The 23,612-nt window shown below is 46.0% G+C and overlaps 1 protein-coding gene across 1 annotated transcript in view; it reads left to right on the top strand.

Moving 5' to 3' along the window:
• The window catches only part of RAB3B (RAB3B, member RAS oncogene family), a 60,214-nt gene that overhangs the window by 28,892 nt on the left and 7,710 nt on the right, over positions 1–23,612 (top strand). Inside the window, exons 3-4 of the mRNA XM_020987758.2 lie at positions 19,355–19,473; positions 23,255–23,379. Coding sequence (XP_020843417.1) covers positions 19,355–19,473; positions 23,255–23,379 — 244 coding nt within the window. The remainder of the gene's footprint in view (positions 1–19,354; positions 19,474–23,254; positions 23,380–23,612) is intronic.

The raw sequence follows: 23,612 nt of genomic DNA, 5'->3' as shown, positions 1-23,612 counted from the left end.
CCCAGTGTGGGAATTCTCTCCCCTGATGCAAATCGACAATTCATCGGCAGCTTAGAGTCTTAGAGAGCTCTCAAGGGCACTGAGAGGTAAGGTAACTTAGTATGTAAAGCTGCCTTGACAAGGTTCCCCCTCTGACCCAGAACTTAAGTTCTCTGGACATTTCCCAGCCCCAGACTCACTATGATTGTTTTCCCCATGCCTGGCCACCTCACAACCCCTTCCAACTCTACCTCTGAGGATGAGAATCAAATTAACACTGACATTCCCGGAAAGGACACACCAACCAACTGCTTTATTGCTACCCTCCCTACCAGCCCTTCTCCTCCCCCATTCTTCTGACTTCTCCATCCAGAATACCCTTTGCCGGTCTTCTTTATCAGAATAGAGGTCTTTGAGGGCAGAGATTGCTTTCTATCCATAGCTTTAGCCCTCAGCATAGTACTTGGCATGTAGAAATGCTTATTTATTTATTCATTCATTCCAAGACCAGCTCTCTTATCTATAATTTTCCTCTATGGAATGAAGGTAGGTGATGCTGCAGTGGATAGAACACCTGGGCTGGAATCAGAAAAACTCATCTACCTGAGCTCAAATCCAGCCTCAGATACTTACTAGCTGTGTGACTGTGGGTAAGTCATTTAATCCTATTTGCCTCAGTTTCCTCATCTGTCAAATGATCTGGAGAAGGAAATGGCAAACCAGTCCAGCATTGTTGCCAAGAAAAACCCAAATGGGATCATGAAGAGTCGGACACAACTGAAAATGACTGAACAACGATAACAACAAAATGAAGCTATTAGAGGCATATGAGAGTTCAGAGAACCTCTAGAACGAGGAAATTACCTATAGAGATAAGTGTAAAACAGAGGGTATTGGAACTGGACAGTTCTTCAGAGCACAGATTGTTAGCCGGGGAAAGTTTCTAACAGAGAAGGTTAGGACATGGAACACGGAATATTGGAGCTGTGAGGGATCTTAGGGCATAGAATGCAACAGGTTTGGAACCAGAGCCTGGGCTCAAATCATAGCGTGGCCACTTACTCCCTGGGTGACCTCAAGGAAGTTGCGTGGTCTCTAGTTTCTTCATCTGTACAGGAATATGGCTGGCCCAGGTGACCGGTAAGGACCATTTGCACTCTCCAGCTCTCAGTGTTAGAACAGAGAATGTGGAATGTCAGAGCCCTGCAGGACGTCCGCCATCTCCTGTCCTTTCAGAGGTCGGCCTCTCTTTCAGGGTTATTGTGAGGATGAAATGAGCTTCTCTCTGGAAGTTCTTTGGAGAGCAGGAACAGCTGCCCTGTGGGGGGTGACGAATTGTCAGGCGAGTGATCATTGTGCCAGGGTTCAGCCAAGCCCTGCCTGCCTTCAGTGGGGATTCTCTGAAAAGGCCCTCCTGCTGACCTCAGTGGTGGCACCTGGGAAGTGGGAAGCCCTAATTAGGCCTTAGGAGGGTGAGGGGACAGAAAGGAGCAAAGGCACCCAAGAGGAAAAACTCTGGACTTCCAGGGGGTTGTTTTGACAAGAATTTTTGTTTAGAGATTTACCAGGTGAAGAAGATTCTTCCTGTTGCTACATCAACTGACTGTGCCATGGAGCCACTGACAGGAGCAGGAAATGTTACCAGGAGTCAGGGTGTACTTAGCCACTTCTGTTTCCTCTGAGCAGATGGAAGTTAGATCAGGTGCTTAGCAGCCCATAGATCATTAGAGCTGGAAGAGGCCTTAGAACAGGGAATGTCAGAGCTGGGAGGGAGCTTAGAATGGGGAATGTCAGAGCTGGGAAGGAGCTTAGAACAGGGAATGTCAGAGCTGGGAGGGAGCTTAGAACAGGGAATGTCAGAGCTAGGAAAGAATTAGAATGGGGAATGTCAGAGCTGGGAGGGAGCTTAGAATGGGGAATGTCAGAGCTGGGAAGGAGCTTAGAATGGGGAATGTCAGAGCTAGGAAAGAATTAGAATGGGGAATGTCAGAGCTGGGAGGGAGCTTAGAATGGGGAATGTCAGAGCTGGGAAGGAGCTTAGAATGGGGAATGTCAGAGCTGGGAGGGAGCTTAGAATGGGGAATGTCAGAGCTGAGAAGAACCTTACAACAGGAATGTCAGAAGTGGGAGGAGCTCTTAGAACAGACTCTGTCAGCCAGAGAAAATGCTCAGAGCTGAAAGGTAGAGTGTCTTTGTTGTGGACCAGTCAGGAGGCCAGTGTCGCTGGGTCAAAGAGTCCCTGGTAAGGAGTAAGGTGTAAGAAGACTGGAAAGATAAGAGGCAGCTGGGCTCTGAAGGGCTTGGAACACCAAATCGTCATCTCCATCAGGCTAAATATTCTCAGCCTTCCTGTGGTCCAGATCCAATCTCCTCCTCCCCATCCCTGGTCGCCTTCCTCTGGTCACTCTCCAGTTTGTCACTGTCCTTCCAAAAACATGAAGCCTGGAACTGAGCCCAGCATTCCAGATGTGGCCTGATGAGGGCAGAGGACAATGTGGTGCTTGTCACTTTTGTCTTCCTTCCTACTTATCTAGTCTTACTTCTCCTCCCTCCTCTTTGTACGTTCTTCATTATTGTCAAGCCAGCCAATTGGCTTGTTTGCATAGAAGACACGCCATCTCCCAACAAGACGTGCCATCTCTTACCTTTGGGCCTTTGCCTAGGCGGCCCATGGTATCTGCACTCTTCTACAGGATTCCTTCCAAGCACAGCTCAGGCACAGACCTCCTGAACGAGGTCTTTTCTGACCTTCCCCCCCCCCCCAAAGCATTAACGTTCCTTCCTTCATGAGCACACATTCTATGTACTTTGCATTTACCAATGTATGTAAGTGTAATATCCCTATGGGAGAATGTGAGATCTTTGAGAGAAGGCACCATTCTGTTTGTGTCAGCACCTAGCGTGGTGATTGGCACCTAATAATTGCTTGAGGAATATTTGTTGAACCTAATTGAATAGCTTTGGACTCTCTGCCTCTCTTCATGTGACCCAAGAATTCTAGGTAGTATCATCAAATGTTCTAACTGGAAAAGACCTTAGAGGCCATCCAGTTTGCTGTCTCCATTTTGTAGAGGAAGAGACTGAGGTTCATAGAGTACAAGGGACAGGTGCCCCAGCACACAGTTAGCAGCAGAGCAAAGCCTTCCTTCAGGAGGAGCATGGCACGGGGTCCTGAATTTGGAGTTAGAAGACTGAGCTTGCAACTACCTGTGCTTAAATGCCAGTGTTTTTAATTACTAGCTGCATATTCTTGAACAAGTCACTTAATCTCTCGGGGACTCAGGTATTCCTTTTGTAAAATGAGGGGGGCTCTGGACATTATAACCTTTCCCACTCTAAATCTAGGATTCTTCACAGTTGTCTTCCTTGTTCAGCTCCATGTCTCCTCAGATCTCCCCCTCTCCTCCACAATAATTTCCAAGGCAAGTGCTGCACAACAATGATTATGTATCTTATTTTTAGAAAACCTTGGCACCTGTATGCAAATGATCCCGGGGAGACGTCTGCTGCAGTGGGACCGTGAGCTGGCTGGGCTCCCAGGAGAGCTCCCAAGGTTGCCAGCAGTGGCTAGGAGAAAACCAGTTCAGGGGTCACTCGCAGCCTCTCCTCTCCCAGTCCTTAAGTGTCCTGTGTGACCTCAGGCCGGGCCCTTCCCTCTCTGAGCCTCTGCCTTTGCCTCCTTCTCTGGGAGGGAAATTGGCAGGGACAATACCGGTGCTACCCTCTTTACTGGACTCTTACAGGGAATGATCCCTACAAATGCTGCTGTCATTTTTATCACAGATTTTTGCTTTATTCAACCTAGGGTTTTACTAGCATTGTCATTTCACATTTATAGATTTCTTAATCAATGCAAAGGCAAAAAAGTCAAGTAAATATAGCGCCTGACTTGGACTCTCCATGACCTCATTTCGGGTTTTCTTGGCAGAAGTACTAGAGCTGTTTGCCACTTCCTTCTCCATCTCATTTTGCTGATGAGGAAACTGAAGCAGACAGGATTAGGTGACTTATCCAGGGACACACAGTTGGTCAGTGTCTGAGGCCAGATTTGAACTCAGGAAGATGAGTCTATGCACTATGTCTGTGCACTATGGCACCACCTAGCTGTCCAGGGACTCAAGAGTCACAAGTTCAAATCTCACTTCTGACCCTAACTAGTCACTCCCAAAGCCTCACTTTCCGCTGTCTGTGAAACAGGGCTAAGAGTAGCTCCAGAATTGTGTATATTTATTCTTTATAATGCTGGCTTCCTCGTGTTTCACAAATGAGACCCTCACTCTCTTGGCGCTGGACATTTTCTCTGGTTGTCCTCTATACCTGGAAAGTTCTCCCTCTTCATCTCCACTCGTTGATGAAGCCACATTTTGGGGGCGCTGCCTTACAATCTGAACAACTTGCAGAGAGCTGTACCCCATGGTTCAGCACCCCAGTTTCTTGGATTCTCTGGAGTTTGGAAGTTGGCTCTCCAAATCATGGCCCTATGGCCCTCATCTAGTGTTTCCCCTTGGAAACTTAAACTATAGCTAAATTTAGCTCATGTCTAGGTCTCCACAGGTGTGGGCAGAATTATCTCCAGCCCCGTGCAAGCATTCAAGTTAATGAGGTGTGTTGGGGGGATAGGACAGCCTCCTTGCCTTCCTTGAACAAAATACTCCATCTCCAGACTCAAGGGCTGTCCCTCCCATGCCTGGAATTCTCTTTCTCCTCATCTCTGACTTTTGCCTTCCTTCAAGTCCAAGCAAAATCTCCATTTCTGCAAGAAGCTTTCACCAATGCCTTTCTCCTAATTCCTATTTTCCTATCTATAGCTTGTTTGTATAGAGTTGTCTGCATGTCATCTCCTCCATTAATTAAATTAATAGAGCGCAGACCATTTTCTGCCTTTTTTTGTGTCCCACTTTTAGCGTGATGCCTTTCACATAGAAGGTGCTTCATGGTTTATTGCTGCTCTAACTCTTCTCCCACTCCGGTGAATCCCACCTTTTCCCCAAGGCCACATACTATCCCTAAGATTCCTAGCACCACCCTATGGGTTGGACTTTCTTTGGAGGACAGCTTGAGGTTCCTGGAGAGACAAACCCCTCGTATTCTGGTGAATCCCTCTTTCTCGCCGGGGACACATGCAGGACTCCAGCCTCATGGTTCTACTACAAGGATTTAGGTTCCCTAGAAGGAAAAGAACTTGGGATTTCCAGAGAGGCAAACCCTCTTCTCATCAGACCCAGAATCTCCAAATAATTCATGTCAATAGCAGAGGGGAAAGCCCCAGGTCTTTTGCTTCCCCACGGCATGACTCTGAAGGGCCATGTACAAGATCATCTTCCCCCTAAGAGGTCAGAGCAGCCAGGACTTCCCCCTTCTCTCTTTAGAAGCCTAGACCCTAGAACTCTCTAGAGAGTCAACATTTTCCAGGAAAGCTAGTTCTGCTTCTAACCTGGGGGGCAATTTTGAGCACTAATGACAATAACTGACATTTTTATTCTTTTCAATGTTTGCTCAACACTTTACATCCATCGACTCATTTGAGCCTCAACAATTCCGTAAGGGAGGTGCTCCATTATTATTATGGATGTTATTATCCCAAATGGAATCATTATCTCCATTTTACAGATGAGGATTATGAAGACTGAAAGAAGTAGAATGACTTGCTTGGAGTCATGCAGCAAATTCATGATTCAGAAGTGGGGTTTGAACTGAGGTCTTCTGGGCTCCCTAGTCCAACACTCTAACTCCTGGGCCTTGGTTCCCTCCTCCACAAAAGGCAGGGGTTGGACCAAGGCTAAAGTAGGGTCTGTGGACCTTTTCAGCTATAAATTCTTACAGTTCTGTGATTACTCTAGGACTCTGAGATTCAGAGATTTCAAAATGGGAATTTCTGGGTTGACTCAGGCAGGGTTGGAGTGAGTCTGGGTGGCCAGGGAGGAAGGAAGGGAGGGGAGTGTGTACACTAAAGGAGTCAATGGAACGGAAAAACAGACTAACGCCTTCCCAAACCTGTCAGATGCCTCACATCAGTGGCAAAGAAGTGGGTGCTGATTCACACCCAGGAGATAATGTAATTCTATTCTATAAAAATGAAATTAACTTGGGGAAGTAGGACAGTGGTCTATCTCCCTCCACGCCTCTGGCTGGGCTCAGGGAGCCTGTGGTGATGGACATGGCTCAGATGGGCAGAGCAGGAGACCCAGAACACCTTGCCCACAGAATTCAGAGCCCCTGGGCTCTGAGTTGGGACAGCATCTTGGCCCTTAGGGATTTGATCCAACAGTCCCTCTGCTTGAAAGGTAGAAGCAGAAGTAGAGAGGATGGAATGTGATCTCCTGTGGCTCTGGACCTAATTTCCTTAAAAAAAGTCTTTCAACTCTTTGGGAAGTGACTTTGAAAACTTAGATGTTGCTAAGTAGAATGGAAGCTGTTTGAGGGCAGGCATTTATTCCAAATACAGTGAGAGGAAGCACTGTATTTGGAATAAAAAGAACTGGGTTCAAAATTTATTTTGGTAGTTCAGACACCACCTTTGTGACCTCAGGCATGTGATTTCCCCTCTCCTGGCCTCAGTTTCCTCCTCGGTAAAGTGAGGAGTTAGATTAGATGACTTCTGAGATTTCTTTTGATATCCATGATTCTATAATTTGGGAGCACCTAGTGGCACCATAGTGAATAGAGTGCTGGGCTTGGAATCAGGAAGACTCATCTGCATGAGTTGAAATCTGGTCTCATACACTTATTAGCTGTGTGACCCTGGGCAAGTCACTTAACCCCTTTTGCCTCAGTTTCCTCATTTGTAAAATGAGTGGGAGAAAGAAATGGCAAATCACTCCAGTATCTTTGCCAAGAAAATATCAAATGGGGTCGTTGAGAGTTGGACATGACTGAATAACAGCAGCAATAATTCTAACCAAGGCTGGGCTGTCAGGGAGTTTTCAGTGTCTTGTTGTAGGACAGGGGTCAAGAGGATTGAGAGAGTGATGGGGATGGAGAAGACATTTTGTGGTAGCCAGCCTGGGATGCTGGAGACCAAAATTCTAGACCACTGACTCATTGTATGACTTTAGACAAGTCTTCTGTGAGTAGTGTTCCACGCTCACCACTGTAGATAAAAAGATGAAAAACAACATAGTTCCTGCCCTCAGGAAGCTTGCAGCCTACTAGAGGAATAGAACATGCACACACACATAAATATGGTATGGATGATGGGATAAAGGAGAGGTCCAGACCAAGTATTGAATGTTTGATGACTATGAGGGCACATGTAGCTGCGGAGAGATCAGGGAAGGCTTCTCAGAGGAGGTGGCACCTAAGCTGGACCTCAAGGGAACAGAAGGATTTTAATAGACAGAGAGGCAAAGGGAATGAATTCTGGCACAGATCATGATGATGTGGGCCATAGATTTAGAGCTGGAAGAGAATTCAGAGTCCTCTAATCTAATTCCTGATTTTCCCAGATGAGGAAATTAAGGGCCAGAAAGGTCCATGACTTGCCCAGAGCGACATAAGTGGCTGAGCTGGGGTTTGTTGCCAATAACTGGGCGGCTAGGTGGCGCCCTAGTGCACAGAGAGCTGGGCCTGGAGTCGGGAAGCTCTGAGTTCAAAGGTGACCTCAGATACTGACTAGCTATATGACCCTGAGCAAGTCACTTTACTCTATTTGCCTCAGTTTCCTCATCTGTAAAACGAGCTGGAGAAGGAAATGGCCAACCAGTCCAGCATCTTTGCCAAGAAAACCCTAAATGGGGTCACGAAGAGTCAGACACGAAGGACAACAGCAACACCTTGGAACTGGGGCCCTGGCTCCTTCCGACTCTGAAACTGCGTGTTAGGGAGTAGATAAAAGCAGGAACTCAGAACTTCCAAGTTGGTGTCTCTCAACTGACTGGAGCCTTGAGATTGAATGTGTTGATGAGAGAGAGAGAGAGCTTGCACGCGAGAGCAAGGTGTGATCTCACCGTGGCAGAGAGGCAAAGCTTCTCTGAGAAGGAGTGCCCAGCGATCCCGACTAGCTTTGCCCTGTGTCTGTGTCTATGTTCTTTTGTGTGCCCCCTGGGGAAGTCTGATGTGTGGGCCGTGCTGAAAATTGCCTGAGGTCTTAAGATCTCCATCAGCAAGCATTTATTAAGTTTAAGGCACTGGACTAAGGACTGGGGAAACAAAGGAAGGCAAAAAACATAGTGGCTGCCCTCAGGGAGCTCATATTCTAATGGAGGAGCCGATAGGTAAATAACTCTGTACTTATATGATATATGCAGGGTAGGTAAGTAGAAGGTAACCTCAGAGAGAAGGTAGTAGCAGCATCAGGTGGGACGTGGAAAAAAGCCTCCTGCAGAAGGTGAGATTTGAGTTCAGTCTTGAAGAAAGCCAGGAGGTGATAGTGAGGTTGGGAGTGTCCTAGGCCATAGTGGACAGACAGTGACAAGGCACAGTCTGGCAATGGAGCGTCATGGGAGACAAACATCTACAAGTCCAGTGGTTCTGGATCATAGAGTTAAGCACAGGGGAGTAAAATATAAGAAGATGGAGAAGGTAGAAAGGGGTAGGCTGGGAAGGGCTTTACAAGCTAAACAAAGCATTCTGTATTTGATCCTGGAAGTAACGGGAAGCCCCTGGAGCTTTCTGGGTATTGGTCAGATCTGCAATAAGTTAGGAAAATCACTTTGGCAGCTGTGGAGGACGGATAGGATTGGAGCGGGGCAAGGCTGAAGGCAGGAGACCCACCAGCAGCTAGTGCAACGGTCCAGGCATGAGGTGCTGAAGGCCTGCACCAGGGTGATAGCTACAGAGGGAAGGTGAAATATGAAAGAGATGTTGAGAAGGTAGAAACAAGAAGACTTGAAAATACATGTTATATGTGGGATGAGTGAGAGTGAGGAGTTGGAAATGATGCTGCAGAAGGAAGGAATAAGCATTTATAGATCACCTACTATGTGCTAGGCCCTGTGCTAAGCCCTTTACAAATATCTCATTTGATACCCACAACAGTCCCGGGGGAGGTGGAGGGGTGTGTGCCAAGACGCTATTATTATCTCCATTTTACAATTGAGGAAACTGAGGCAGACAGAAGCTAAGTGACTTGCCCAGGGTCACTGCAGCTAGTATCTAAGGCAGGATTTGAATTCGGGTCTTCCTGACTCCAGACCCAGTGCTCTATCCCCTGCACTACCTAGCAGCCTTTTGAGGTGGTGAGCCTGGATGACGGGCAGGATAGAGATGCTCTCAACAGTAACAAGAAAGTTTAAAAGAGGGGAAGGTTTGGGGGGAGTGATGATGAGTTCTGTTTTGGACATGATGAGGTTGGGATGCCCCAAAAGAGGTTGGAGATGTGATGTTGGAGTTCAGGAGAGAGATGGGGACTGGATCTGGGAATCATTTATCCTGAGATGATCATTGAACCCAAGAGAGTCGATAAGAATTTAGAGGCAATGACAGACGAAGACTGAAGCTTGGGAGTCGCCCATGGTCACTCATGGTCAGTGGGCCCAACCTGCATAAGGAACCAGCAAAAGGGACTGAGAAGGAATAGTCAGACAGATAAGAGGAGAAGCAGGCGAGTGCAGGGTCTATAGAGAGGAAAGAATGTCCCGAAGGGGTGACTGATCAGCAGTGTCAAACGCTGCAGAGGGGTCAAGATCCAAGACTCAAGAGAAAAAGTCATTCAGTTTGGCAATGAAGACTTACCTTTGGAAGGTGGAAAATTGGGAAAGAATTTGTACAACCAGTTTCTCTGATAAAGGCCTCATTTCTAAAATATATAGAGAATTAAGACAAATTTATAAGAACACAAGCCATTCCACAATTGATAAATGGTCAAAGGATATGAACAGACAATTCTCAGATGAAGAAATTAAAGCCATCTATAGTCATATGAAAAAATGCTCTAAATCATTATTGATCAGAGAAATGCAAATCAAAACAACTCTGAGGTACCACCTCACACCTATCAGATTGCCCAACATGACAAAACAGGAAAATGATAAATGTTGGAGAAGATGTGGGAAAATTGGAACGCTAATACATTGTTGGTGGAGTTGTGAAATGATCCAACCATTTTGGAGAACAATTTGGAACTATGCCCAAAGGGCTACAAAAATGTGCATACCCTTTGATCCAGCAATAGCCCTTCTAGGGCTATATCCCAAAGAGATCAAACAAATGGGAAAAGGACCCACGTGTACAAAAATATTCATAGCAGCTCTTTTTGTGGTGGCAAAGAATTGGAAATTGAGGGGATGCCCATCAATTGGGGAATGGCTGAACAAGCTGTGGTGTATGAATGTAATGGAATACTATTGTTCTATACGAAATGATGAACAGGCTGACTTCAGAAAAACCTGGGAAGACTTATATGGTCTGATGCTGAGTGAAGTGAGCAGAACCAAGAGGACTTTGTACACAATAGCAGCCACGTTATGCGATGACTAATATTGTTAAACTGAACCCTTCTCAGCGTTACAAGGATCTAAGACATCTCCAGAGGCCTCAGGATGGGAAATGCTGTCCACATCCAAAGAAAGAACTATGAAAGTCGAATCTCTATCACTTATTTTTACCTTCTGTTGAGTTTTGTTTCATCTTTCTGATGGTTCTTCCTATTGGTTTTAATTTTTACTTACAACTTCACTAATGTGAAAATATGTTTAATAGGAATGTAAATGTAAAGCCTACATCAGACTGTGTGCCATCTTGGGAAGGGTGGGGGGGAGAAAGAGGGAGAAAAATTTTCAACTCAAAAGCATATGGAAGTGATTGTTGATAAATCAATAAATTAATAAAATTGGAAAAAAAAAGACTTACCTTTGGAGAGTCCAGTTTCAGTCAAGTGATAAAGGTAAAGGCCAGATTTCAAAGAGTTTAGAAGTTAGCAGGAGGTAGGGAAGTAGGGTCGTCAAGTGTAGACAGCTTTCTCAAGGAGTTGAGTTATAACTCCAGACCTGGGTGAGGACAATTCTGTGTCACAAAGCTAGTGAATGCTGTGTCCATGCAAACCCCTTCTGATCCATTCCCTGTGTGGTCTTGGAGGTCCTGACACTCAGAAATGTCTGGACTTGGGAGTCCTGCCTCCTGCTATTAGTCAAATCTAGATCCCGTAAAGATCTCCGCCTCCACCGCCAACAACCCTCCCCACCCTGAGTCAGGCCCCTACGGAAATCCTGGCAATAGCCTTATGAGCTGGTTAGCCAGGGAGTGGGGCCTTTCTCAGGCCAGCCTCCTTTATCTGCTCTCCTAACAAATTGAATGACAAAGTGACATTTTTAGTGCCCAGTATTTTTCAGTGCATACAGGATCTGATCTGTGGCTTCCCTCCACCCCTTATTTCATGTCACTGACAAGTGCCTGAATTCAATCTTTTCTTCTGGTCCTATGTCCCTTGGCACCCCTCATCCCCCCCCCTCCACTTTAACCCTGCCTCCCACCCCCTGCTGCGGCTCAGGTTATAGATGGATGGACATGGAGGGAGCTGGGTGAGTCATCCGGTGCACTCTGGAGAAAGCAAATTAAGTGAACTTTGGTAGAGGGAGACTTCTCCGGAGGTTGTGAACAGTGCTGATGTCAATTCAGAGGCATAGAAAAAAGAAGACAAGAAATTGGGCCAGTAGCTCCCATGAGCCAGAGATGATAACAGCAGCAATAATCACACAGTAAACATTCATTAAACTCTACTCTGTTGAAGGCCATGATTGCTGTTAATAACTGCTGATATTTCAGAGCTTTTCTTTTCTAATATACTTCTAAAAAATTCTCCATGCCGTTTGTGGGTATATCATCCTCATGTCCAAGTATCTCCTACCCAGCAAGCCATCCCTCATAACAAAGCTTGAAAAAGAAAACATTTTGGCAAAACCAACCCACATATCGGCTATGGCTGGCAGTGTGTGGACTGCTTGACGCCTTAGTCCCCCACTTCTTCAGTGAAGGGATAGGAGTTCTTCCTCGTCTCTTCTCCTGGGCTGAGGTTATATTTCACAACATTTGGTTCCAGTTGTCTCATCATCATTGTTATTTTTCATTTGTGTTGATGTATTTTGTTTTCCAGGTTCTGCTCACTTCACTTTGCATCTGTTCATGAAAGTCTTTCTATGCTCCTCTGTCGTCATCATATCCATCACTTCTCACCATTCTTACCAGGATATTCCATTCTGTTCACAGACTGCACCTTGTTGATGGGCACCTCTTTGTTTCCAGTTCTTTGCTGCTGGAAAAGGGGATTCTCTGACTTTTTTGGCATACGTGGAACTTTTCTTTCTCTCTTTGATGTCTTTCAAGCCTCATTGTGCATTACTCCCTCTTCTGCATTCTTTGATCCAGCCAACCTGGCTTTCTCTCTCTTCCTATCATATGGCACCCCATTCATCTCCCATCTCCCATATCGGTGCCTTTGCACTGGCTGTCCCCTCAAGCTTGAAATGCCCTCCCTTCTCCCCTCCACCTCATAGAATCCCTCTCTTCCTTCAAATACCACCTTTCTCTATACAGTGACTCCCTCCCAAACTCTCTTGTGTTTGTTGCTGTTCAATCATTTCAGTCATGTTTGACTCTTCATAACCCCATTTGGGGTTTTTTTGGCAAAGATAATAGAGTGCTTTGCCATTTCCTTCTCCAGCTTATTTTACAGATGAGGAAACTGAGGCAAGCAGGATGAAGTGACTTGTCCAGAGTCACGCAGAGGCCAGATTTGAACTTAGGAAGAGGAGTCTTCCTGACTCCAAGCCCAGCACTCTCTGCTCTGCTCCAAGTAGCCGCCTTTGTATTTCTTTTTGGGGGGTATTTATTCTGTATGTATTTGATTTTCTGTCTCCATATCCCTAGCTCTTAGCATAGTGCCTGGTACACAGTAGGTACGTAATAAATGCTTGTTGATTACTGATTGAGTAATTGATTGGGGTGCCTGTCCACCAATGGGATCCTTGTCATCAAGTAGTTAAAGGGCTCTGCAGTAAAAGAAAGACTCAGTTTATCCTGCTGGGTTCTGCGAGGTAGCAAAGGGGGAAAGAATCAGGGTGTAGTTCAATGTGGAGAAAACCTGCTTAACAATGATATAGCGACATCTTGGACACTTTTTTTTAGCACAATTCCAAACTGCAATGCACTTCTCTTGCAAATGATCTGTCAAGGAAATGGTGTGGGCATCATTGGGAGTGAATGGAGTATAATGGATGGGATGTAAGACTCAGAGCCAGAAAGGCCTGTGGTTTTTTTTTTATTATTATTATTATTTTTGGCTAGGCAATGGGGTTAAGTGACTTGCCCAGGGTCATACAGCTAGTAAGTGTTATGTGTCTGAGGCCAGATTTGAACTCAGGTCCTCCTGACTCCAGGGCTGGTGCTCTATCCACTGTGCCGCCTAGCTGCCCCACAGAAAGGCCTGTGTTCAAACCCCACATCAGGTACTTAACCCCTGTGTGAAAGTGGACAAATTACTTAACCTCTGTGATCATCACTCTCCTAATTTGTAAAGTGATAATAGTAGCTGGCCCCATTTATGTGGGGCTTTAAAACTTTAAGGCACTTTACAAATACCTCATTTGATCCTTACAACAACCCTGGGTGGGAGGTAGATGCTGTTATTATCCCTATTTTACAGATGAAGAAACTGAGGCAGGCAGAGGTTAAGTGACTTGCTCGCTAGGAAGTGTCTGAGGCAGGATTTGAACTCAGATCTTCCTGACTCTAAGTTTAGTTCTGTTAACTTTGCCATCTAGTGGCCTCATTGGGATATCCTGAGGATCCAGTAAGATAACATGCAAAGCATTTTGCAAGCCTCAAAGTCCTAGAGAAAGCTGTCAGCAGTTATTATGAAGTCAGATGCCATTTTAGGGATGATACTGCTGAGGCTCGGAGTGAGTGACTTGCCCAAGGTCATGTTTGTTAACCAGGTTAAGCCCCTCCCTCTTAGCAGCTTCAGCATGGATCCTCCTGTTTCATGACCCAGGTGCGAAAGGTACAACCTGGAGGGGTCCCTCCTCCCGAGTGTCTGCTGGAGCTGGGCTGGTAGCTGGGAGAGACCCCCAGAGAGCCTGGAGCCCAATCCCAGAGGAAGGGGGCTGTGAGGGGAAGCTCCCATTACAGGACTCCATGACTGCTGGAGCCTGAGGCAGGAGAAGAAGGACCAGCCAGAGCCCAAGGCGAGGCCCCACACTTACTAGCTATGTGGTCCTGGGCAAGTCACTTAACCCCATTGCCTAGCTTAAAAAAAAAAAAGATGGCCCCAGAAGGAGGGCCATGTTGACCTGCTGTCCTACGTCCTCTTCCCAGTGAGGAAAGTGAGGAAAGAACGCTCAACCGAATCATGACTTCCAACGTTGAGCCAAAAGTTGACCTGCCACTTTCTCCCTACTCCCCCATCACCTTTTGTCTGGCCTTTGGGGCCAAATAAAATAAATCTCCCTCTTCTCAAAGACAGCTCTTCAAATAATTGTACACAGCTAATCATAGCCCTTGTGAGCCTTTTTTTTTCTCCAGGCAGAACATCCTTAGCTCTTCCAACAGTCCACAGATGGCATAATTTCTGTCTTCTCTTCATCTTGATCTAAATTCAATAAATATTTATGAAGCACCTGCTATGCTTAGGCACTACTATGCATACAAAGACAATTGGATTGCATCAGGATGGAAAAGCTCAGGACGTATAGGGGACCACAAGTGATTTGGGAGAGGGAGCAGAGTCTATGTGGAGGGAATCAGGGAAGGATCACAACAGAAAGGTAGGGATTCTTTAACCATTTATTAAGAACCTACTATGTGCCAGGCATTGTGAGGTACTCAGGATACAAAGACCAAAATTAAACAGTGCTTGTTTTCCATGTTTTCTCAAGGGAGAGAGGGCAAGGAGCAGATATGGGATGGAAAGAAGGCAGCTTTCCTTTGGGAAAAAAAAATTTAACTTTTTTAAGAATAGCAAATAAGGTAAAATCACAATAAAACCAGAAGAAATCCAAACAATTATTAGAACCCTTAAAAAAGAGGAGCAGCTTGGTGGCACAGTAGATAGAGCACTGACTCTGGAGTCAAGAGGACCTGAGTTCAAATCTAGCTTCAGACACTTGACATTTACTAGCTGTGTGACTCTGGGCAAGGTCATGTAGCCCCAACTGCCTCACCAAAAAACCAAAAAAACATAAAGATAAAAAAAAAAGGAAACAACGTCTGCTCTCTAGGAGTTTCTAGTCCTCACCTTCCATCCGTGTATGTATCTTGTAGTAACGATTCATGTGCATGGCGACATCCCCAATCAAATATCAGTGCCTGCAGGGCAGGGATTAGTTTTGCTTTTTCTTAATGTCCCTGGGGTTTAGCATGCTGCCAGACACATTGTAGGTCCTTACTAAATGACTGTAGATTAATTGAGTTGGTGTGTGATTTTACTAGGGTTTGGAGGGGGGTGGAGATAAGATATATGTAAAGAAGCAAATGCAAAACGTATATAAGGGAGTGTTTTGCTTTTATGTGGCTGTTGTATCTGCTGAGAGAGGCAGAAAAGAGACATCTGGGGGAGAAATACAAAGCAACTTGAGGAGGACCACAGGTAATTCTTAGAGAACTCAAGAGAAATCACGTTCCCAAGTGGAATGGACATTGTTCCTCAGCCAAGGCAGTGACGTTCTCCTCCCTCAGGGCTCTGGAGGTACAGTCTCAGTCCATGGGGGCCTCTCCCTCTGCCCCTTATCCCATCTCTGAGACCCTGCAGTCCCTGTTCATTCCAGCCAGGCTCAAATTCTACCCCCACATCCCAGTCATGAATCTCCCTGAGTCTTCCTGTTGTCTTACTGGCAAATGGGCTCCTAAAGCTAGCTGAGGAGGGAGGCTTGGGGATGGATAGGGACATGGACGTCATCATCCCGGATGACAGTTTCTTTCTCCAAGTAGCCGGTGACTCATACCTCTTTCTCTCTCCCTTTTCCTCTCTCTTCTTGGGTTCTATTTCTGTCTCTCATCAGGGGAAGGGATCGATGGAGATTTTAAAAATAAAAGGAGGCAGACAAAGTTCCGGTGTGATCCGTAGGGCACCTTCTCCTCCCCCCTTCCCCCAAAATCCCTCTCCCTACCAGGACTCTGGGCGACAAGCCTGGGATAGGCTGGGCCACTCACTTTTCTGGGCTCCCCTTCTCTGACTCAGACAGCTTTGGGGAAGCTTCTTTGTTGAGTGCTCGGAGGTTTTATAAGATTTCAGACCTGATTGGAGGGTCTAGAAGATGGGCCTTTTAATCCAAAGTGGCCTCCCTCCCCCACAGATCAGCCATCTTGCCACAGATTCGGTTGGCACAAAGGGAAAAGCACCAACTCTGAAATTGGAGGATCTGGGTTCAAATCCTAGGTCTGCCTGCATGAGCTGTATGATCTTAAACAATTCACCCTCTCTTGAGTTTCCTCATCTATAAAATGAAGGGGTTGGGCTCCATCCCCTCTAAGGGTCTCTGAACTCTAAATCTATGACAATGAGATTTAACCATGGTTAAATCCAAGTACCTACCCTGTACCATGGCTGGACAGGCACATGGTCAGGTGAGACGGAATTCAGACAGATCCTTAGCAAGGATAAGTTTGTCAGGGAACCATAGGAATCATGGGATTTTTAAGTAGGAAGGTTCCAGAGATCATCTAGCCTGGGGGTTCTTAATCTCTTTTGTGTTCATCATAGACCCAAAATGTTCTTTAAAAAACGAGCTCATGGACCCCCAAGCTAGCCCAACACCTTTGTCTTTTTAAAAATTGCATCTGTATTCATTTCTTTTGTGTTAAGTTCACCTTGATTTCCTTATATATTCCTCTCTTCTACTCAGATATCCTTTCCTTTGTTTTAACAAAAAATAAAAAAGAAAGGGGGAGTTGCTAGCTACTTGGCCACTGCCCACTGATGCTAATTGAACTTTTAATCTAAAAAATAAAAGAAAGAAAGCGGGGAGAAAAGCAGTTTAACAAAACCAGCCAACCCATCCGTCACATCTGGCCGTTAGTGCCCCACCCAAAGGCTGCCTCCTCTGCAGTGAAGCCACCACACATGTTCTCAGCTTTCTTCTGAGTCCAAGCTTCTCATTATAATGGTAGTGTTGGGTTAATTTTTTTTTTGTTCATTCCATTTACATGGTTGCAGTCATCATGTACGCTGTTTACTTCATTCTGCTGACTTCATTCTGCCTCAGTTCATTTAAACTTTCTGGTGTTTCTCTGATTTCTAAGACTCACTCATGAATCAGCTCCTGTGGGAGGCACTTCCTCTCACCACACCCCCTCCATCCCCAGTGCCTTCCCCATTAAGGCCACCTTCCATCTGCTCTGTAATTATCTTGCATATATCTATGTATATTATCTCCCCCATTAGAATGTAAGCTCCTTGAGGGGAAAGACAGGTTTGGGTTTCTTGGCTTTTTCTTGATATCCCCAGCTCTTTATCACAGTTCCTGGTGCATAGTAAGCATTTAATACATGCTTCTTGCTTGATTAATTGAGTCTTAATAATCATTGTTACTTATAGTATATTTTTTCTATATTCAACCACATCCCAATGGGCAGCTACTTAATTTCAAGTTCTTTGGTTCCACAAAAAGGTCTGCCGTTAATATTTTGTTATCTTTGTCCCTCTGTCTCTAACCTCCTTGGGATATGTACCTAGCAATGGGATTTCTAAGTCCAAGAGTGTGGATACTTTCATCACTTTTTCAATGTAATTCCAAGTTGACTTTCAGAAAGAGCAGACCAATTCCCATAGCCATCAATATTCCAACAACCCCAATCTGCAGATGAGGAAATCGTGACCCAGAGGTGAAGTATTTGCCTAAAGCCACACAGTTATAGTAGTTAGTGGCAAGATTTGAATCCACTTCCAGAAACTTCAGCTCTGATACTAGATTGCAGACCAGCCAGCTCTGAAGGGCAGAGACAGAGACTGAGGGAAGGATGTTCAGTTTGTCCAGTCATGATTGGGGGGTGGTGGGGACAGTTTAGTGTAGGGGGGTACTGCCCAGAAAGGGAGACATATACATACGTATATGTGTGTGCGTGCGTGTGTGTGTGCGTGCATGTGTGTGTGTGTGTGTGTGTGTGTGTGTGTGTAGAGGCTTCAAATTGAGAGATTTGCTAGACTAGCTAGACAATCTCTAAAGTGGCACAGTGGACAGAGTGCTGGGCCTGGAGTCAGGAAGACTCATCTACTCAGACACTAGCCATCTGACCCTGGGCAAGACACTTAACCCTGTTTGCCTCGATTTCCTTCTCTATAAAATGAGCTGCAGAACGAAATGGCAAATCACTCCAGTATCTTTGCCAAGAAAACCCCAAATGGGGTCACGAAGTCAGACATGACTGAACAACAACAAAATCTTTCCCAGCTCTAACTCCCATGATCCTCAGCCTCAGAAGTGGTCATTCAATTAGCCAGTTTATGAGAAGCTAGGTCCAGACTGGGTGCTAGGGAACCTTTCTGGGAAGATTCCAGTGTCTCAGGGAGGTCAGGGTTCTGGCTGTCTAATGATAAAGGTGCTTTTCCAGGTGATGGAAGAAGGGTATCTGCAGAGTGTATTGAAAGAGGGCTGGGTAGTAATCCTTGAACCCCCTGCCTCATCATAGTGAGGAAAATAATTTTGTGAACTCTAAAATGCTATGGAAATGAGAGTTGCTTCCATGGAGGAATTGGACTTCTCAGATGCACTCACCCTATGACAATTTCCATTATTCTCTGTTTATAGGAACAAATATAATGGCTGAATGGCTGCATGGATGGATAAATGAATGCATGAATGGATGAATGCACAGATTGATGCATGAATGGATGGATGGATGGTAGGAAGGAAGGAAAGGAGCATTTATTAAGTACTACTAAATGCCAGGAACTAGTGCTTTACAAATATTATCTCATTTGATCTAACAGTAGCTTTAGGAGCCAGATGTTATTATAATCTCCATTTTACAGTTGAGGAGACCAAGATAGACAGAGATTAAATAATTTGCTTAGGTCATATAGCTAGTAAGAGTCTGAGGCCAGATTTGAACTCAGGTCTTCCTGACTCCAGGCCTAGCTTTTGTCCACTGTGCCAACCGACTGCACTTTTTGTGGGAATAGAAGTAATGGGTGAATAGATGGATACAAGAATGGATAGATGAATGATGAGTGGATGCGTGGATAGGTATATGGATACAAGAATGTTGCATGGATGGATAGATGGATGATGAATGGATACATGAATGGATGCATGGATGATGAAGGGGTACATGGGTGCGTGGATGGATGGATGCATGCATGCATGCATGGATAATGAATGGATGGATGCATGAATAGATGAATTGCATCACAAATTAATGGATATATGCATAGATGGATTTGGAATGTTTTAGAGAACCCTAGGGGATACCCTGGAGCCTAAAGCTTGACTGCTTTGTCTCATCCTAGGACACAGCTGGCCAGGAGAGATACCGGACCATCACTACTGCCTATTACCGTGGTGCCATGGGCTTCATCCTCATGTATGACATTGCCAACGAAGAGTCCTTCAATGCTGTCCAGGACTGGTAGGGAATGCATGCGCTCTGGACCATATCTCCCCATCCTCAGTGCCCAACACCACAGGTTGTGGGGAAGGAGAAGCAAGGTTCAGACCGATTAGTTAAGCTGTAAGAGTCAGTACCACAACCATCCTGTACAGACTTTGGAGGAAGCTGCTTCCTTTTCCCTGGGCACAGTCAGCTAGCATAGTGGGATGGCAAGAGCCTGGGCCAGGAGTCAGGAGACTGGTGTCTGGATCCTGCTTTGCTTTGTCCTAATGCACTGTGTGTCCTTGGGCAAAGTCATTTGTCTTTTCTGAGTCTTGATCCAGTCCAATCCAGGCCTTTAAAGACAAGGCTCTCTGCCAGAAGCTGAGGGCACAAAGACAAAATGAAAACAGTTCCTGTTCTCAAGAAGCTTACCTTCCGATCTATAAGACTGTCTATAAGACAAGTGTAACACTACCACTACCACCACCACCACTACTACTATTACCACTACCACTACCACCACCACCACCGCTGCTGCCTAACATGTATATAGCATCTTCTCAGTGCCAGGCACTGTGCTAAGTGAGCACTTTACACCTATTTCCTAAAAGCATTTAATCCTAAATCCTTTAAAACATTTAGTCCCCAAATCCTAAAAACAACCCTCGGACAGAGGTGTTATTATCGTTCCCATCTTACAAATGAGATACGGACAAGGTTAAATGACTTACCTAGGGTTACACAGCTAGGCAGTATCTGAGTCTGGATTTGAACTCAAGCCTTCCCGACCCCACTCCTGGTGCTCAATCTACAGCTGCCTCTGCCTACCTCCTAGAATTGTGGGAAAAGGGCTTTGCAAACCTCACAGCATTATAGAGATGGGACCCCCAGGATCCATCCATCAGGATCTCTAAGACCCTTTGGGGAGCTCATAGGGTTCTGGGCCTAGCAGATTCATCCGCCCCTACTATTTTGATCTCTTTGGGTCTGGGAAGGCAGTGCTCTCTTGGGATCTTGCTGGAAGGTCTCAGGGGCATCCCAGCCTTAAGAAGGTTGTCAAAGCTCTTGATTATGGGAAAGCCAGCCCTGTTGATCATGGGGACCCTCAGTGCCAGCAACCTGCTGTGGCATTAGGGACAAAGGCCCTGACCCCCTTACTACCCATACCAGCCAGATCACAATCCTACGCTCTCCGGCCCAGAGTCTCATCTCCAGGGCACTTGGTCCCAGCCCAAACGTCATAAGATTAGACCAATACCATCTGCCAATAGAAGGGATGCACGTCACTGGGAGGAGACAGTGGATGTAGCAGGGTGAGAATTAGGATCAGACTTCTGGGCAGCTTCCTGTTATTCAGGGTGTGGTTGGGGTCAGACCCAGTATTGAGGTTACCTGTTGCTTCCCTCCATGCACCTCCCCCCAGTAGAATGAAAGCTCCTTAAGGGCAGGAGACATTTCACTTCGGTCCTTGCAGCCCCAGGGCCTCCCACAAGGCCTCCCACAGGGTAGCTGGGTCATAAATTCTTGTTGAATTGGATTGAACTGAGCTTTGGGTCAAGGGGTTCTTAACCTCTTGTGTCATGGACCCTTTTGGCAGTCTCGGGAAGTTTACTAGTCTCTTCCCAGAAGAATGTTTTTAAATGTATAAAATAAGATACATAGGATTATAAAGAAAGCCCCCCCCCTTTTAATTCACAGACCTCAGATTTAAAACCCCTAAATTGGGTCAAGGTCAAGTTTAAGACTCTCATGAGGCTGGGAAACTGATAATCTGGGAGAGTAAGGCCGGTTGGCCCCAGATGATGCCGACCTCAAGGCCCCTGGGCACACAGCCCCTAACACCCCGTCCTCTCAGACTCGTCCTCTTTTCTAGCTGTACCACATCTGGCCCCACCTCCTGTCACACCTCCCCTCCTCCAGTCTCACTTCCAAGCTGACTAGCTCCGGTGACCTTTTTGCATCAATGACTCAGATCTCACCTTTTACCAGGATGAGGCTCAAGGCTCTTGCGGGAGGCCTGTTCCCATTCTTGCTTTGGGGTGGGGGTTTTACTGCAGGACTGCCTCTATCCCACCTTCCGGTGGCAAAAGGAGACCAAAAACTCTGAGCCAATCACACTGGTCTGTTATCATAACACCAGCTCCCATTTCTACAGTGCTTTCTCCCAAGAGCCCTGTGCAGTAGGGAGTACTAGGTTATTATCCCCATTTTACAGAGGAAGAGACTGAGACTCAGAGAGGTGAAAAAATGTAACCATAGTTACATGGCCAGTAAGATTTAGACCCATGTCTCTTCACTTCCAATTTAGTCAGCTTCAAGCTGAGAGGGGCCTCTCATACATCGACCCCCTCTTCAATTCAGTTCAATTCAACAGGTCCTTAATAAACTCAGTCTACCTGCTAAGTACTGTGTTCATTAGGTGCTTGGGATACAAAGACAGAAATGACACAGTTCCTGCTCTCAAAGGGCTTACATTCTGCCATTCTCATCTTCTAGATGAAGTAGTCCTGCCCCTGTCACTTACCACCTGGCTGATATTGGTCCTTTTCTTCAGCTTCAGTTTCCTTTTCTGTAAAATCATGGGTTTGGATCAGATGGCCTCAATGAGACCTTGTCACTCCGGAACTCTGATCCTATGAGAAACTGAGGCACAGAGACCGGGGAGGGACTTAGTAACAGATTTAAGACTAGAGCCCATTTCTTGAGACCCTCAGCCCCAGTGTTTAAGCTCCATACTATGAGTAATCACTCTAAAACACAGCCCATAGCCGCCCCTTCCTCCCTCCTCTTCACCCTGGGGCAGAGGATAGAAATAAGTACATTACTCCTAGGTTTTGATGGATCCCTGCAGCCATTGTCTTGTTTCTTTTCACGATAACTCCATGAGGAGATTAAGACAGATATTGTTATCCTATTTTCCATATGGGGAAACTGAGGGCTAGAAGTATAAGATCCTCAATTGGTCATTTAGTATAACTCCCTCATTCTACAGATAAAGAAACTAAGGCCTAGAGAGGCTAAGTGATTTGCCCAGGTTACTCCTCTACTATGAGGCAGACCCAGGAGTTTTCTGACGTCCTGGTCTAATCATGTAACCCCTACTATTCCATAAACTCCAGTGGCTCCCTATTACTTCTAGGGTGAAATATAAAATGCCCTGGGTTTGAAAGCCCTTTGTAATCTGGACGTTTCCTCCTTTTTCAGCCTTCTTACACCTTACCCCCTTCCATGTACTCTGCAATCCAGATCCTCTGACCTCTTTGCTGTTCCTGTAAAAAGATGTCATCTCCTAACTCTGAGCTTTTTCATTCCCCCTCCCATCCCCATGTCTGGAATTTTCTCTCTCCTGACCTCTGCCTCCTGGCTCCTGGGCTTCCTTCAAGATTCAGCCAAAATTCCACCTTATACAGGAGGCCTTTCTCAGATCCTTCCCCTAAACCATCCAATGCCTTCACTCTGAGATTGCCTCTCTTCTATACAGACTCTATGTTGTACGCACCTAGCTGTTTGCTACCTACGTATAGAGTGTAAGCTCCTTGAGGTCAGGACTGGGTTTTACCTTTCTTCCTATCCAAGCACTTAGCAAAATTCCTGGTACATAGTAATAAATGCTTGTTGATTCACTGACTGGCTGACTCAGGATGGGAAGACCCAGCCTGTCTCCAGCACTGGATGGGAGTAGGGGAGGGAGAGGTGGGAGGAGTGGTTTAAGCCCTCTGGATTGGGGACAGGGAGCTGTCCTAGGTAGAACCTTCAGTGCCCAGGCCCAAGTACACTCAAGTGATTAACCCCACCGCTCTTTCTCCCTCTGCTCCAGGGCTACCCAGATCAAGACCTACTCCTGGGACAACGCCCAGGTCATCCTGGTAGGGAACAAGTGTGACATGGAGGATGAGAGGGTCGTGCCCACTGAGAAGGGGAAGCTCCTTGCTGAGCAGCTTGGTAATGCGTGTATGCATGCATGCAATGTATATGACTAGCATGTTAAGTATGTGTGTGTGTGTCAGCCTTGCAGAAGGGGAAGGAAGCCTGGGGAGGAAGCTTGCCCAGCTCTAAGGCAGTAGCCCTGTTGCCTAGCAGGTCCTCGGGCTGCCTAATAGCCTGCTCCCAAGCGTGGGGGCTTGAGGCCACTCAAGGAGACGGGGCAGGAGGAAGGATGATTTGTGCATTGACAG

The sequence above is a fragment of the Phascolarctos cinereus genome, unplaced genomic scaffold, assembly GCF_003287225.1.
Source record: "Phascolarctos cinereus isolate Bilbo 61053 unplaced genomic scaffold, phaCin_HiC Scaffold_5;HRSCAF=322, whole genome shotgun sequence".
In the NCBI taxonomy this organism is placed as follows: Eukaryota; Metazoa; Chordata; class Mammalia; order Diprotodontia; family Phascolarctidae; genus Phascolarctos; species Phascolarctos cinereus.
This window is presented reverse-complemented; position numbering and strand designations above follow the sequence as displayed.